This window comes from Martes martes (assembly GCF_963455335.1).
Source record: "Martes martes genome assembly, chromosome: 1".
NCBI classification, from domain to species: domain Eukaryota; kingdom Metazoa; phylum Chordata; class Mammalia; order Carnivora; family Mustelidae; genus Martes; species Martes martes.
Window position 1 is genome coordinate 120197612 of NC_137888.1, and position 18059 is coordinate 120215670.

Genomic DNA, 18059 nt, shown 5'->3' on the forward strand with positions numbered 1-18059 from the left:
TTGATCAATCGTGCCTACGTTTTGAAGACTCCATAAAAACCTGGAAAGGATGGGGTTTGAATAGCTTCCAGGTGAGTGAACAGGTGGAGATCTGGGCATAGTGGTTTGCTTGGAGGCCGTGGAAGCTCCATGTCCTTTACCCACACCTTGCCCTATGCATATTTTCCATCTGGAAATCAATGAGTCATATGCTTTTATAATAAACCAGTGATGTAATGAGTAAACTGGTTTCCCAGGTTCTGTGAGCTGCTTTAGCAAATTAAGCAAACTCAAGGAGGGGGTCATGGAGGACCAGAGATTTACAGCCATTCAGCCAGAATCACAGGTAACATCCTACACTTGCTTTTGGAATCCAAAGTAGATGGCAGTCTTGTGGGGATGCAGCCCCATCAGCCTGTGGAATCTGATGCTATCTCTGAGTAGAGTGTGCCAGAATTGAGTTGAATTATAGGACCCCAACTGGTGTAAAAGAATTGGTTGGATGTATGGAGGGAAAACCCACACATGGGAATTGGATGCAGAAGACTTCTATCTTTAGAAAAACATTAAATATCTTAATTGCAATTCTCTTTTTCCTTCGGAAAGAAGGTGCCCTGATTTGCTGGTACCCAATGAGCCATCTGGGTAATCCGGCACTGATGTTAGAAAGGTGAAAAAGAAACTCTAGGAGCAAGGAGGAGACAAATGCTATTTGATAGGGTATGGCATCCGTTTTCTCTAGAAGGAGAGAAGAGATGAAGCCTGTAGCCTACTTTTATCTTATAATACCCTATGTGTTAAGGAGAAAAAAATATTAAAGAATGTGATTTTCATAGCTGAAATTGGCGGTAGTGAAGTCAATCTATTACATTTTACTGCGATACTACTTAGCAAATAGCTACACACAAAATCAACAGCAAACATCTGCTCACATGGTATATTGCTATACACTGGTGGTGTTGTGCAGAACTCCCAGAATCTCATCCTAAGGGAAGAGAAAGAAGGAGTACAGGGAGGAACAATCTGTTCTTATATGAATATAACTTTCTTTCTTTCTATGTAAGATTTTACTTATTTAGTTATTTAATTTGTGAGAAAGAGAGAGCAAGCAGAGGGTGGAGAGGGAGGAGCAGAGGGAGAGGACAAGCAGACTCCTTGCTGAGCTTGGAACCCTCCTTGGGGCTCCATCCCACAACCGAGAGATCATGACCTGAGCCAACATCAAGAGTCAGACACTCAAGTGAGTGAGCCACCCAGGCGCCCCCTGATATAACTTTATTTAAAGCAGATACAGATGATAATACCTTCCACAGAATGAGAGCAGTAATCCAAAGGCTCACCACCCAGTCTCACCATGAAACTTTCTTTGCACACACATTGCAGTCAAGGATCTGGAACTTAGCAGGACCCGGACTGTATCTTTTCTGAAGCAAATTCAGCTAAAAGATCATAGACAGAAAACCATCATAACAGTAAAGACTTTAATGAATCATCAAAAACTAAATGTATAATCTGATTTTTTAAAAAAATGAACTGTCACTTAACTTAAGCTTCCTTAGCTCTCTGGACAAATGAAAAGATTTTGGGTTTTTAAATTCTTCAAACAGGACATCCTTGGAAGAAATCTACTTTGAGTACTGTGCAGGAATCCATTTCTGAAAGAAACCCCAAAACATGGGAATTCCTCAGCCAGCTCCAGGCAGAAGTCCCCTCTAGGAGGCAGGGTAACTCTGGGGTGGGGAAGCCTTAGGGCCAGACTATCTTCTTCAAATCCCAGCACTTCTACTTATAAACTATGTGACCTTTGTCAGCGTACTTACCCTCTCTATGCATCAGTTTTCTCAGTTACAAAACGGGGATAATATTAACAGTATTAATCACAGATATAAAGCTCTTATAAAGAGGACAAAATAAATCCATAATAACTATTAGCTACTACCATCTGATTAACAAATGCAGACATGTGTGTATGTGTATCTTTAGGAAAAGAAAAAGACTTCTTTTTCATCTTCTTTGGTGAGGGGCTGGGACATGGATAACCAGATAATTTGCTAGTATGATTTTCTTCAGACTTCGAGAACCACTTAAAAGTACGTTTTGACATGCTATATATCCCTAATAGTAGGCTCAACTACAACCTTGTCTCTGTCTACAGAGAGTATCATGGAGAGACTTTAAGGGCGAAAACCAGACTTGGGACTTTTTAGTAAAAAGCATGGAAAAACTACTATGGTGGGGGCTACACTACTAAGGAAATGATGGTCTATGGAAACTAAAACTAATTTATTTGTTGAACTGGAAGCAGGGAATACTTAAAAAGTACAGTAATATCCATAGGGAAAAAAATGTTCAGAAACATTTTTGGTAGCATTAGTATACAGGGAAAATGCACCCCATACAGCAGATTTAAAGAATCAGGAGGAAGCAAGGACAAATTAGAGGCTGGTCAACGTTCAGAGTTGAGAGTTCAGAGGCTGAGTGTTCTGGAGTAAGAAACTCAAAATTTCCAAATCAGTGGTGAGGTCTCCAGAAATGGCTTCCTAACTCTAGCCTCTGTCAAAGATTTAGGGAACATATATCCCTCTGCTGGGCTATTAGCAGCCTGGGCAGGCAGCAAAAAATTATGAAACACCAACTGTGTATCAGGCTCTGTACTGTGAAAAATAATAGCCTTACTCCATTTATTACCAAAGGTTGCCCAATCTCTGCTTCTTGCCACTTTTCTGGCCATGAGGGAGGGAGGGAAATGTGTGTTTCTACTTTTCCATAACCAAAGCCCCTCCCCCCAGGCCCCCTTCACATTAGGATTTTACTTTTAGGGTACTTAAGGAACAAACAAAAAACCAAAAGGCTACCACAGAGATGGCATTAAAAAGAGGATGGATAGACAGCTACTATCTCAAATGAAGAACACAGAATATGATTTCAGAACCACAGCACTCCCTCTACCCCCACCAAAGATGACCCAAGAATGAGGCATAACACCTACAAAATCACACAAATCTTTGGAGCTTTTATCTTCCATTAAAAGTAACACTCCAGAAATGATAGACTAGCACATTCTCACTCTTACACAAACCACTTCTTGAGATGAACAAAAATTTTTAAAGATTTATTTATTAGAGAGAGAGAGAGAGAGAGAGAGCAAGCACAAGCAGGGGGAGTGGGAGAGGGAGAAGCAGATTCCCCGCTGAGCAGGGAGCCTGACTCAGGGCTCCATCCCCAGACACCGGGTCATGACCTGAGCCTGAAGGAGATGCTTAACTGACTGAGCCACCCAGGTGCCCCATTGAGATGAAATAATTTAAAAATGTTTCTTCAACTGTATCTTTTGAAAGCTTGGCTCAAGACATCCCTCCAGTGGTCTTCTTACTCAATTCCTTTATTTTTCAGCTCCCATTTGACACGTTTCAGGTAATCGGGATCAGGGTAGCCATACCTGCAGAAGGAAAAAGCTCCTTAGTTTCTTCACAAACGGTTTTGAGGAATCTTTACAGTAGATCCCTGACATTAACATTCAGTGTTGCAAACATTCAAAAACAAGACTGCAAGCAGATGAATTACAATCACTTGTAAGTGTGCAGATGTGAGTCATTTAGCTGATAAGTGAGCCTAGCTCTCTGCCCAGGATCTGCCTTCCAATAAAAATTTGTTTTTAATTTTCACCTCATGGTAAGCAGTGACTCTCCTAAAGTCATACTACACTATATATTATGAAGGGTAATCATATTCTACAGGAGAATTTTCTAATTTGGGAAATCTTCAAAATTCTCAGGGCACATTCCCTTTTGGACACTAAGGGATACAACTTCCATCACCATTAACTGAGACTTTTCCTAGAGTACTATTGGCCAAGTGAATTTAGGATCTCTATGGACCATTGGGAGGGGAGGGTAAAATAAAGGGTGATTTTAAAAGAAGGCAAAGTAAATAACATTGCTAGGATCTATCTTCCAAACAGACAGGAAACCCCAAATTAAATCACCTTAGATACCATTCATCCTATATTTTGAAGTTCCCTCCCTTTAATGCAAAATTTAGTAACTGTGTGACACTTTGTGGTTTGGAGGGTAGAAGGTGATAGAACCAATATTTCTGCTTTATGATATTATCATTCCAGAATAGCATCTCTCAAAATACTTTACTGTAGTTAAGAAATGAATTCAGTAAGGTTGCATGATACAAAATCCATATATTTACAAATCAGTTGTATTTCTATACACTAATAAGAAAGCAGAAAGAGAAATTGGGAAAACAATCTCATTTACAATTGCATCAAAAAGAATAAAATACCCAGGAATAAATTTAATCAAGAAGGTGAAAGAGCTGTACTCCAAAAACTGAAATTTGATGAAAGAAATTGAAGATGACACAAACAAATGAAAAAATACACCATGCTCATGGATTGGAAGAATTACTATTGTTAAAATTTCCTTACTACCCAAAGCAATCTACAGATTCAATGCAATCTCTCTCAAATTACCAATAGTATTTTTCATAGAACCTCAACACTTAATCCTAAAATTTGTATGGAATCACAAAAGACCCCAAATAGCCAAGCAATCTTAAGAAAGAGGAACAAAGCTGGTGACGTCACAATTCCAGATTTCCAAGCTATACCACAAAGCTATAGTAATCAAAACAGCATGCTACCAGCACTAAAACAGACCTAGATCAATGGAGCAGAACAGAGACTTAGAAATAAACCCACATTTATATGGTCAATTCATCTACCACAAAGGAGATAATAATATTTAATGGGAGAGGCAATCTCTTCAATAATTGTGTTGGGGAAACTGGACAGCTACATGGAAAAGAATAAAACTGGACCACTTTCTTAAACCGGACACAAAAATGAATTCAAAGTGGATTAAAAACCTAAATGTAAGGCTTGAAACCAGCAAATTCCTTAAAGAAAACATAGGTAGTAATCTCTTGGACATTGGTCTCAGCAACTTCTTTCTGGATATGCTCCTTGGGCAAGAGAGACAAAAGCAAAAATGAACTATTGGGACTACATCAAACTAAAAAGCTTTTGCAATAAAACAAAAAGACAATCTACTAAATACGAGAAGATACTCGCAAACAATAAACCTGATAAGAGGTTAATATCCAAAATATATAAAGAACTCATTGTAGCTCAACACCAAAAAACCCACAAATAACCTGATTTTAAAATGAGCAGGGAACCTGCATAGACATTTTCCAAAGAAGACATAACATTTGTATGGAATCACAAAATGAATGGAATCATTTGACGGCCAAAGACACACGAAAAGATGCCCAATATCCCTAATCATCAGGGAAATGCAAATCAAAACCACAATGAGATATCACTTCACACTTAGTATCAAAAAGACAAGAAACAAGTGTTGGCAGTGATGTGCAAAAAAGGGAGCCCTCGTGTATTGTTGATGGGAATGTGAATTGGTGCAGGCACTGTAGAAAACTGTATGGAGGTTCCTCAAAAAGGCAAAAATAGAAATACTGTATAATCCAGTAACTCCACTGCTGGGTATTTACCCAAAGAAAATCAAAGCACAGTTCTAAAAGATATGTGCACCCCTATGTTTATTGCAGCATTATTTATAATAGCCAAGCTATGGAAGCAACCTGAGTGTCTATCTATAAATAAATGGGTTAAGAAGATTACATATATAATATATATATATAAAATATACATTTTTATATATATTTTTATATGTGTGTGTGTATATACACACACGCATGGTCCATATAATGTAATAATACTAAGCCATAAAAAAGGATGAATTCTTGCCATTCACAACAACATAGATAGACCTAGAGGTTATTATGCTGCGTGAAATAAGTTAGAGGACCAAAACCATATGACTTCACAAATATGTGGAATCTAAAATACGAAACACACACACGCAGAAACAATCTCATAAATATAGAGAACAAACTGGTGGTTGCTAGGGGAAGGGGGCTAGAGGTTGGGAGGATAAGCAAAAGAGGGGAAGGGGACTAAAAGATTCAAACCTCCAGTTGTAGAATAAATGACAGATGGTAACTACACTTACCTTGGTAAGCACTGAGTTAATGTACAGAATTGTCAAATCAACTGTTGTACACCTGAAACTAATGTAACATTGTAGTCAACTTTACTTCAAAAAATACTGTATCCAACGCCACTGCTATAAAGTCTCCTTCTAGCTACCCTCTCAAACCGCCATATTTTACAACCTCTAAATCCCGTTTAATAATCATTATGTTTCAGAAGTTTCTCACATTTGTGGTCCCCCAAACGGAGACGTTTTGTGGTGGATATCATTCCATGTAATGACATTGGAGATTCCTAGCATTCGAGAATCCCCCACTGTGAAAATCAGCTTTTGATCAAAGGCTTTACGAAGCAGTCTCAAAACCTCATTTCCTTCCTCATTATCAGGCAAGTAAGCACTTCGTTGTAATCCAGAGTATTTCTTTCCTGGGTTTGGGTGCTCTTTCTGTATGAAGACAAGAAAATAACACATGAAAACACTCCCAAGTCTAAGGTTTACTATACAGATAGATGTGCTCATTTGCAGATAGAGCAAATCAAAAACAAACAAAAAAATTTTTTTGGATGTTTGCACTTATTCCCAATAATTCATACTTCTCTCTTTGCCTAAATTCATGCTGGAAATACTATCCATCTTCTGACTTGCCGCATTCTTTTTTTTTTTTTTTAAGATTTTTAATTTATTTTTTGAACAGAGAGAGAGATCACAAGTAGGCAGAGAGGCAGGCAGAGAGAGAGGGGAGGAAGCAGGCTCCCTGCTGAGCAGAGAGCCAGATGTGGGGCTTGATCCCAGGACCCTGGGATCATGACCTGAGCTGAAGGCAGAGGGTTAACCCACTGAGCCACCCAGGCGCCCCATTCTAACACAAAATCACCACTCGCTCTTCTCTGCCTTAACAGACACAAAAGATACCTAAGTTACAAGCAAACATTGCTGCCTTTATTACTGATATTATTCTTATTCCCATTTAAAGCCCTTGCACATAGAAATACACATGGAAATAATTCCCTGGGATATTCAGTAATGGGCACCAGGACAGTCTCTTGCTCTGCTAATTGTAGCATATTGAAAAGAAACGCATGTACCTCAGAAACACTTACTGTTTGTATGCCTCCTTTCATATTATAAGTAATCACAATGGAGCCACAGGATTCATAACCTGGAAGTGAGTCTTTTAGAACGGTGACAGTCATGGTTCCCTCTGGCTGATTGCCTTTCTGGACACCATAGGAAGTCTGGCACACAGGACAGACCGGCTTATAGGAAAAAGCTTTGTTGATACAAGAGGTGCAGAATGCGTGCTTACACTTCGATAGCACTTGTTTATTACTAATGATGTCAATACAGATGCTACATATGTCCTCTTCCTCCTCCGCTCCTGATGCCCCAGAACTGGCAGAGTGCTGGAATGTCAAAGAAGCTATTTTTGAGTCATTACTATCAATGTCCGTGCATGTTTCTTGGTCCTCATTCTTTTGATCTCCAGCTAACAGGGACATTCCCACTTTTTTAAAGATACACTGCTTTGCCTTTGCAAGGTGATTTGGCAACCCAGTCAAAGTCATTGACTCTTGATTTAGTACAAAGTGTACATGTGGATGGTTTTCTCTGAAGTCATCTGCAAACTTGGTCTGATGTAAGTGCTTTCTCTTTTTGCCCAGAGGTTTCAGTGAAAGAACTTCTTTCATCAGCTGACTTGACACATATTGATAGGCATCGATGAAACCGGAATAAGCATGAGCAGACAGATCGAATTCCTTGTCCTTAGGTTCAAAGAGAATGTGGATTTTCTTATCGTCTCCCCAAACCTCACAACGAGTATCGTACTTTTTTTCTAACTCTGTCATCTCCTGGAGTAATTCAGCTTTTATAAGCATATAGTGAGCCATGTCAACTTCAATTCCATTCATCAGGCATGTGGGAGTCGATATTTTCACAGGTCCCGTGACAAGACTTTCAGAGGCTTTTAGGTCAAAAAAATATCTGGCAGCGAAAATGTCATCTTGGGTCCCAAGGAGAGTTAATTTTCCTCCTTTCTCCTTTATAAGGAGCTTTGTAAATCGTTGATTCAGTTCCTGTTTGATCTTATTTGCCTGTTCACTGTCTGCGAAAGCAACACATTTCTGCTCCAGAGATCCCACAGTTTTCTGAAATTCACTGACAAAAGACTCTCTAGCGGCTTGGGGTTCACCTGATGGATTGGAGGTGAAGTCTAAATAGACATTATTCGGAGAACTCTCCTGAGTTATTATTTTAATTTTTACACCAAATCTTTTCTGTATCGAGTCTATTTTATCAGGATAGGTATACTGGAAATACTCAAAGAAAGGCAAGGGAATTTCAAGACGGTTGCTTTCGTCTTCTGCCTTGGTTTTTGGTTCCAAGGGAGAAACATAGCTGTTCTTCTGGTTCTGCTGACGGAGTGGCTTCCTCTCCATTGTCAAAGGGGAAGATTCAAATTTGTACCCACTTTCTTGGAGTTGCTTATTCAAGAAGTGATGTATTTTTTCAATATCTCTGAAGGTGCCGCACACCTTCTCAATTCCATCGTCCCCTTCCATCTTTTTGACCTTGGGGCAGATAGTGGTTACGTGTTCCCTCTGCTCTTTAGAGAACAGCTTACAGTTCAGGTCCGCTGTGACGCTAAGAAAGATCTGAAATTTTAAAAGGAACAAATAAAATCTCTCACACGTCAGTCCCCCAGTCTTCTATCAAGACAAAGTCTATTATGCTGAGTGAAATAAGTCAAGCAGAGAGAGCCAATTATCTTATGGTTTCACTTATTTGTGGAGCGTAAGAAATAACATGGAGTACATGGGGAGATGGAGAGGAGAAGGGAGTTGAGGGAAATTGGAAGGGGAGATGAACCATGAGAGACTATGGACTCTGAAAAACAACCTGAGAGTTTTGAAGGGGCGGGGGGTGGGAGGTTGGGGTATCCAAGTGGTGGGTATTATGGAGGGCACGTATTGCGTGGAGCACTGGGTGTGGTGCATAAACAATGAATTCTGTTACACTGAAAAGAAATAAAAAAAGGGGGGGGGCCTGAGTGGCTCAGTTGGTTAAGCGACTGTCTTCAGCTCAGGTCATGATCCTGGAGTCCTGGGATCAAGTCCCACATCGGGCTCCCAGCTCCATGGGGAGCCTGCTTCTCCCTCTGACCTCCCCTCTCATGCTCTCTCACTCTGTCTCTCTCTCCCTCAAATAGATAAATAAAATCTTTTTAAAAAAATTTTTTAATAAATAAAAATAAAAATAAAATACAATAAAAACAAAAAACCTAGGTTTCAGGAGCCTGGGTGGCTCAGTTAGTTAAGCAACTGCCTTCGGCTCAGGTCATGATCCCAGACTCTCAGGATCGAGTCCCACGTCGGACTTACTGCTTGGTGCGGAGTCTGCTTCTCTTTCTGATCCTCCCCCCGCTCTCATGCTCTCTCTCCCTCTCAAATAAATAAATAAAATCTTAAAAAAAAAAAATACAAAGTCTAGAGACCAGAGAAACAACCAGAGGGTGACTGCTTTCAAATCCTTTTGGCAGAGGATGCAGCAGGCTATAGCCTAAAGGTTCCCAGCTCATTCTGCCCATTAGAATCACCTGGGGAATTAAAACAAAAGAAAAGCAAACAAACAAAAGAGCCAAGGCCCAGGTCCATCTCTAGAGATTTTGTTGTAAATGTAGAGCCTGGGCATGAGCATATTTAAAAAGTGATGTGGACACAAAGTCTGGATTCTAGAGCCATCCTCTGTGTCCACTATGGGGGAATGGGGTGGAGGGAAGGTACATCAGCTTTCTGGGCAAGTTGCTACGGTTCTCAAAAGGGTCTATGAGCTTCAAGGGGAGCTATAAATCTGAAGAGGATATGTTTTCCTATTTGCTGCTTTTTTCTCATCTTCAGTCCTCCTCCCCTTTTTAAAAAAAACTAAATACCTAACTGCATGCCGTATTGCTGGGCCCTCTAAGTCCTGTCCTTTAGAAGCTCAAATATAGGACAGAAACACCAGATTAAGCTAAAAGGACAGATGCATACTGAATGTAACAGAAAAGCAAGATTTCTCTGTTTTGTTTTCCTCATGGTTTTTGTACATGCTACTTCCTCTGCATACAACATCCTTCATCCAGATCTTCTTTCAAATGTTGCCCAAATCCAGCCACCTCTCACACCTCCATCAGGACCACCCACAGTCCAAGCCCATGTCATCTTGCTCCCCTCCTGCCGCAACCCCTCCTATCTGGGCTCTCACTTTGTTTCCACTTTGGCCCCTTCCTACACTCAGTCCTCCACACAGCAGCCAAAGTGAGCCTCCAGAAGTATAAACCAGATCACCCCACTCCCTTGGCTCAAAACCATCAGATGAACCCCCTAAGATTGAAGTTAAAATCCAAAGTCCCTGCCTTCATCCCCCAAAGACTTGACTTCTGGCTACTTCTCCAAGTTCCTCTCCTGTCATTTCTTCCCTCCCCTCCTGCCTTCTAGCCACAACAGTCTCCCTCCTTGAAGCCCCTGGGCTTCAGGTTAGAAGCTCCTGTCTCAGGGCCTTTGCACTTGTGCTTCCTTCTGCCTCAAACATTCTTACCTCACTTAGCTTGCTCCCTTACTTCATTCATATCTCTACTCAGACAGTACCTCATCTGAGAGGTTTTTCCTGATATCTTGTTTAAAATAATGGTCTGAAAAAAAATAAAACAATGAAGTCACTGTTTATCATCTATCCTGTCTTATTCTTCTTCCTAGCACTTATCACTGGCAAACATTTTATTATATATCTATTTTTTTTTTTAACTATTGTTATCTGTTTCCCTCACTAGAATGTAAGGTCCCTGAAAGCAGGATCTGTGATCCTGGCTACATTCCCAGCTCCTGTGACAGTGCCTGGCACACAACAGGAAGTTGATATTCATTTGTCAAATGACTACATGGCTGGCTCCTTCTCATCACTCAAGTCTCAGGCCAAATGTTACCTCCTCAGAGAAGTTGTCTCTGACTTCTGGTCAGAAGCAGCACCACTCCTTCCCCTTCCTCACTTTGGCCCTGTCACTCTCTAAGGCCAAACCTTACCCTATTTTCTTCTTAGCACATATCACTGCCTGAAACTGTTGCTTTTATTTTGTTTACTTGCTTGTTGTCTTTCTGTGTACCTCCCCACCTAGCAGGGACTTTGTCTATTGTGTTCACTTCTGTGTCCCCATGCCCAGAAGAGGGCCTGCCTCCTAGTACATCATCAGCAAGTGGTGGTCAGATCAATAGTGAAAGGTATGGTGAACGGAGAGGAAGGTGCAGGAACATACCCCTCCCCCCTCCTTCTTTCAAACCTTACCTTTTGCAGACAGGAATCCATAACATCAGGAATATGTTCTTCGTTTTGATGCTTCTCACCAGACCTCACCCTTTCCTGTGACTGTGGCAAAAAAGATGTTCTGGGTCTTGCATTCTTCTCCATTGGGTTCTTAGTGGGTTCCAGAAAAATAGTCACAAGTTTGTTTTCAACCATAATCTCATGATTTTCTTTCTTCAAGACTCTCTCTTTAGCTTTGGTGGAGACATTATAGACACACATACACATGGGAAAGACTTTATGTTTATTTTTACTTATTTATTTATTTTTTAAGATTTTATTTATTTATTTGACAGACAGAGATCACAAGTAGGCAGAAAGGCAGGCAGAGAGAGAGAGAGGAAGAGAGGCAGGCTTCCCGCTGAGCAGAGAGCAGAGAGCTGGATCCCAGGCTTGATCCCAGGACCCTGGGATCATGACCTGAGCTGAAGGCAGAGGCTTTAACCCACTGAACCACCCAGGCGCCCCAATTTTTATTTTTTTTTAAGATTTTATTTATTTATTTGACACAGAGAGAGACATCACAAGTAGGCAGAGAGGCAGAGAGAGAGGAGGAAGCAGGCTCCCCGCTGAGCAGAGAGCCCAATGTGGGGCTTGATCTCCAGACTCTGAGATCATGACCTGAGCCAAAGGCAGAGGCTTAACCCACTGAGCCACCCAGGCGCCCCAGGAAAGACTTTAAATAAACCTCTTACTCATGTGTCTGTACCCTGCCCCAGCAGCTTCCCAAGAAGGCAGTTCCCTGCATCCTGCAATAGTGGGTTGGGGACCAGCAGTGCAAGAACTATTCAAACTCTAATGTGGGCAGCTTATGCTTTTGTTTGTTTGTTTGTTTGTTTTTAAAGATTTTGTTTATTTAAGAGAGAGAGAGAGAGAGAATGCACGCTCCCCAGTATGAGCAGTGGGGAGGAGAGGAGGGAGAAGCAGACTCCCCACTGAGCAGGGAGCCTGATGCGGGCTGGATCCCAGGACCCAGGGATCATGACCTGAGCTGAAGGTGGATGTTTAGCTGACTGAGCCACCCAGGTGCCCTGGCTTATGTTTTACTGTAGAAATGAAAAGCTCATGATAAGGGAATACACTCTTTAAAAGTCACATTTCTGAAACTGTCTCCAGTTTCCCATTGCAGAGATATGCAATAATACTCATACAAAGTTAAGTGAAAAAAGCAGGAATCAAAGGTATAGCCTCAGAATTTTGTAAATATATGTTGATTGACTGACAGTCATAGAAAAAAGGCTGCAAAGAAGTGTGTCATATTGTTTACCTCCAGATGGTCTTATTTATTCTATTCCCACTTTGCTATAGTGAGCATATATTACTTATGTAATTCTCAAAAACAAATCAATGGAGTAATTAAAACATATAAATAGAATACCTAAATGACAAGAGTTTACCGGTGTCTGGCGGGAGGGTAAGGTGTCCTTCCCAGAGCTGAGAAATTTGAGTTAGGGTGAGGATACCGGAAAGCATCAACTTTAAAATGTGGTCAGACCAGATCGCCGACTGGGCGCTTCTGGGCTCTACCCTCCCCATCGGGCTGTGTCTTTGGGCAGCAGCAGCCCCCGGGTCCTGGCCCCATCAGACGGCGCCATACTTTCTCCCGCCGTCTCTCCTAGGTCAGCATGAGCTGGGTCTGCCTGGAATCCCGCGGGGCCAGGCGCCTTGGCACCCGCAGCCCCGGCCCGCCGCTCACCTGCCCGTTCCGCGAACTTCACCAGGAAGGTGACCTGGTCCCTGTGGTGGAGGGGCTGGACGGTGCACTCTCCGCCGCCGGACTGCTGGCTCTGGAAGTAAATTTCCAGCTTCCAGCGTGTTCGACGGCTGGACTCGGACACCCGTACGAGCAGCGGGGACGGCGGGCAGAGGGCGGAGGCCATGGCTCCCGGCGTCGGGCTCCGGGGGTGGGGGGGCAGCGGGTCCGACCCGCGCCCGGCAGTCCTGGGCCCTCAGAGTTTCAGTTTCGCTTTCCCCGAAATCCCTCCCCGCGCCAGGCAGAGCCGCTCCCCCCCTCCCTTGGGCGCCCTTCCTGCGGCGGTTCGACGGGTGAGTAGGTCCAGGCCCCCGGGCCCCTGACCCGCGCCCCGCGGCGGCGGTGGCCGCTGTCGCTGCCGCTTCTCTCCTGCGGGCTCCGGCGGGGGGGGGGTAGTCGGGAGGGTCGGGGGGGAGGGTGGGGGTGGGCGGCGGACGAGAAGCGGGTTTCCAGGGCTCGCTGCCCCCTGTGAGGATGGGGACGGCTCAGAGGTCTAAGCAAACTAAGCGTCTCCTGTGTTTATGATTCCTTTACATTCTTCTTCTTGTTACTATTATTTGCAACGAAAATGTAACTCACATTCTGAATTCAGGTGAAACGCACTCACATTTGTCTTAAAATTTGAATTCGTTCACCTGCATTATCATAGGTCATCAGTGACCTCCCTCCAACCGATCCTTTAGACTGGCTCTCGGGACTTTCTTCCGATCATGCCTTGATTTGGCTAACCTAACGCCCCCCTGCCCTAGGGAAGAAAGGTGAGAGCAGAGGCCCTGCCCTCAGGGGCTGGTAAAGGAAGGCGGACCTGTGAGTAAGGAAGCAAAATCTCTTAAGGCCTCCAAGAATTAGTTTGAAGCGGAATGTCAAAAACCGTGAGAGGTGGGGAGCGTTGAAGGGGCTAGAATCCCTGTGATCTGAAGCAGAAAGGGAGCACTTGGCCTTGTAGGAAATGACAGGGGACCTAGGAAGGGTCTAGATCAGTGCTGACCAATAGAAATAGAAGAGGAGGGACATATGTTATTTCAAGTGTTTCAGTAGCCATATTTTTAAAAGTGTATGCCCATTCATCAGTTAACACCTGTGTGAAGTGACCTGTGTACACAGTTGTTCTTTACAGCCTTTATTACAATAGCAGAAGATTGGAAACTCCTTAAATGTCCATAAATAGGGGGACCTAGAAGTTTAACAGCCAAGAGTGTATCTATACAATGGAATGTGAAGAACAGTGAAAAGAATGAAGAAGCTCTTTATGTGCTAACATGGAGAGAGCTCTAGGATGCATGACATAAGAAAGGCAAGATGCAGAAGAGTGTGTGAAAGATGCTACCTTGTGTGTAAAAATGCCTCTGGAAGGATCCAAGAGATGATAATGACAGTGACTGCATCTGGGAGGGAAAGGTAGTGAGAGGGGTAGGAGGGAGGCTTTCAAGTTTTTCTAAATTTGAACAAGTAAACATTATACCTATTCAAACAATAAGATGTAAAATTGAATACATTGCAATCCTTAAGAAGAATATATGGCAAGAGGCTCTGAGGCCCTGAAATGAAATGGTGTCAGTACAAAAGGAGGGTAGGAAAAAAAAAAAAAAAGGAGGGTAGGGGCATATTTGAAAGCGATTTAGGGGAAGCCCAGAGGCTCAGTCAGTTAAGCTTTCACCTCTTGATCTCAGCTCAGGGAGAGTTGAAAATTGAGGATCAGGAGAAGCATAGCCTAGAGACAGGTGTGGGATTCATCTTGGCCGCTGGTGAGTTGGACCTTTGACCTAGGTGGGGCTCTGAGCTGAGCATGGCCAAAGCTCAAGAGTCTCTCTCTCCCTCTTACTATGCGCACACCCTACATGTGCTGGCTCTCACACTTTCTCTCTCTCTCAAAAAAAAAAAAAAAAGAAGAGACTGAATGGGGCATTATGCTCCTTTTTATTTTGGGAGGGTTAAATGAATGCTGCCCCCACGCTCAAGTCTCTCCCTGGGTCTTCAAGGAACATCCCTAGGTCTGAAGGAAAAAACAAGTGCAACCACATCTAAAACAAAAGCCCATTGGACGCCCACAGCCAAGCGGACACCGACGTTATCCTTCTTTTGTGAAAGCAGCAGTGCCCTCTGGAGGCAAAAATGTGTCTTGTCCTCGCATTTTAGGATTCGACCTGACTTCTGCTTTTCCTGACCTGTAAGAATAATCTCTGCCGCTGTAGATAGTGGAACAAAAGTTTTCTGCAACAAAGGTATTAGAAGTCATTTCTGAGGCCTCAAGGCAGCTATGTGGGTGACCGGGTTGCATAACTGTATCTTTAAGCATTTTCATCAGCATTGTCTTTAAAATTCAGTCTTTCATTCCTCCCTGGTAGATGGAGAATCTTGAGAATCTTTTTTTTTTTTTTTAAGATTTTATTTATTTTAGAGAGAGAGAGACACCAAGATAGCAGGAGAGATACTGAGAGAGCGCAAGCTGGGAGGAGAGGGAGAAGCAGGCTCCCCACTGAGCAGGGAGCCTGATGGGGGGCTCAATCCCAGGACCTTGAGATCATGATCTGAGGCACCCAGCCCTCCCCCAACCTTTTAATGCTGTGCTCAGTACCTCTTGGTACCCTCCTCCTCCTGTCCTAGATATGTAAAAAAGTTTGCTTCATCCTTCAAGGATGGCTCTGCCCTCAGCTCCTCCCTAAAGCTTTCCCTGCTTTTGTCCACCTAGCTCTTTTCCTTCTCAGAACCGCGCTTCCGGTTTCAACGGGAACTTCTTTGTAAAGGATGGAATGTAAACAGCACAACAGCAGCAAAAACAATGTGTGCATCTTCACCGATGAAACTGAAAACTACTGAAGATCAGAAATCGTACTTACTCTTCCTACAGTGTTTTCTTACCAAATTCCCAAAGACACTAGCCCGTGCTTATTGCATCCTTTCTATTCATTCCTAGAAGCAGGCAACCATACTGGGAATAACAGTTTACACTGGGAAACGCCAAACGGATTGTAAACATTTAAAGACCCCAGGGACCTGGAGAATGGACTTTCCTGAGGTAAAAAACGTTAAGTGTGTATAAATGATGAACCATGGTCCACACACGAAGAGTTCTTCCTGTAACAGCTAGAAACCTGGGGTCTTTAGTTGTACTTGTCATTCTTCTTTCGTTTGAACAACCCAATGACAGTTTTTCTTGTGCACCATGTGGGAGATGGGAAATCAAGAATATGCTAATGTAAGCAACAGAGTCTACCTGAGGATAGGTGATTTTTTTTAAAAACGTGACCTCGGTGTCATTTTGATTGTGTCTACTTACTCAACAATTCTGCCTTTGCAGGATGAGGGGAGGAGTGGGAGGAATGAAAACAAGGAAATAGAGAAAAGGAACCTCATTTGTTTAAATGGAAAATTCCACATTCAGGGTTGTATCTTGAAATAAGCAGTTGAAAGTAGGTCCTATTGGTAGATGGGGAGGTATGGCTGATGAGGTTCATGTTCCCCTGTCTCCTCTTCTGTCCAGAGAAACCCCACAAGCCTTTGGAGATTGAAGGCCTACCTGAGAGTTTGGGATCATTTTGGTCTGTGACCTTTGGGCCTTTTCAAGTGTTAATCTCCTACTCTTCATCTCATCCTGAATTAGAAGCTCACTGGCCTCCAGGGAAGGGCAGGGTACTGTTTGCTGGGACATTGAGTATTTCAAGTCTGTCGGGTACACAGATTAAACAAACACGAGTTCCCCTTCTCCCTCAGACCTAGTGGTTTTTGCAGGGTTGTTGTAGCTTTGTGTTTATTAGGCTGTATTAGCTATCAGGACTCTGTAGTCATTCCGTTGCAATTTTTCAAAAACTGCTTTTATTTCTTGTAGGGTTCCTATGGAGCAGTGGCTCACCAAGAGAAATCAGGTAGGATCACCTCACTCTTGTTTCAGAAGAGCTCTGAAAGGGGAATATAGAAGCAAAATGTCTGCCCCGCTCCCCGGGTGCTCAGGTGTGTGACTGCAGGGCATGTGGGACCCAGCACATAAAGGAGACTGCTTCATGGGCAGTGGGACACCCGCAGATGTGCTCTCTCAGCAGTCCCACTGATCCTTGCCTTTGCCCACTCAATGTGATAATCTTTTGCCCATGGCCCTAGAGCTGATTCAGGCCAGAAGAGGTGACTCTCTGATGTCCCTTTGCTAACAAGGGTTCCATGAGCTGAATAGAACCTACCTAATCAAGTTGGTGACCAACTTGAGGTTTTCAGCCAGAGCATGGGTCAGCTGGATCTGTCTGTCCATGTGCTGCTTCTTTTAGGTCATTGAGCCCACCAGAGATCTTCCTAGGTGGCTTAGATTAGAAATGGAAGTTGAAGTAAAATGTCATTAATGACCCTATTTTATCTATTTCAGGACTCCCGGTTTTTTTGCATCTCTGAAATAGGGCCACTCCTCCCTGTCAGTCCATAGAGTGCCATGGTTTAATTGGCATAGTTTTTCCTCTCGAAGTAGCATATAATAATGATGCCCTAAGCTCCATGAAATACAGAGTCACAGGGTGGGTTCTCCAGGAAGCATAAACTGACCTGGAGTTGGGGGTACACAAGGTTTATAGTGAAAGGACAAGAGAAGAAACCAGATTGGGCAGGTGGAGCCATCAGACCATAATGAAAACCTGAAAAAGCTCTGCCAGCCCAAGAGCGCTCATTTCTGGAGTCCCATATTGAACATGAATGGCCTTGCTCAGCCACGGATGAGGGCCACCCCTGAGAATAGCGTCACCTTGGCTGGAAAGCGGAAATAGACCCTGAGTGACTAACCACTGGACGCTGTTGCCTAGACATATTGCCCCTTCGTAACTGCATTGGGGGTGGGGGGGCCCAAGCAGCACAGCTTCCCGTCAGCCACATGCAGGAAAAATAAGTTTTGGTCAGTTTTAATTCCACCAGAATTGTGCCATGAAACTGGAATATGATGAAGACTTATTTACTGTCGCCCCATCAGTGCTCCACACACTTGCTGGACCAGC

At 43.2% G+C, this 18059-nt stretch overlaps 2 protein-coding genes across 3 annotated transcripts in view; one reads left to right on the plus strand and one right to left on the minus strand.

Moving 5' to 3' along the window:
• Positions 1-2972: 2972 nt before the first annotated feature.
• Positions 2973-13463, minus strand: DTX3L (deltex E3 ubiquitin ligase 3L). Its single transcript, XM_080804881.1, has 5 exons — positions 13036-13463; positions 11322-11533; positions 7106-8659; positions 6232-6449; positions 2973-3418 (listed from the first exon to the last, which is right to left on the minus strand). Exons 1-5 carry the CDS (start codon positions 13217-13219, stop codon positions 3349-3351), a joined length of 2238 nt encoding a protein of 745 aa, XP_080661007.1. The 5' UTR covers positions 13220-13463; the 3' UTR covers positions 2973-3348.
• The window catches only part of PARP9 (poly(ADP-ribose) polymerase family member 9), a 38736-nt gene continuing 33957 nt past the window's right edge, over positions 13281-18059 (plus strand). For both annotated transcript variants that reach the window (XM_080804860.1, XM_080804861.1), the window contains exons 1-3: positions 13281-13385; positions 16007-16108; positions 16919-16955. In XM_080804860.1, the coding sequence (XP_080660986.1) occupies positions 16094-16108; positions 16919-16955 (52 nt within the window). In that variant the 5' untranslated portion in view covers positions 13281-13385; positions 16007-16093. The remainder of the gene's footprint in view (positions 13386-16006; positions 16109-16918; positions 16956-18059) is intronic.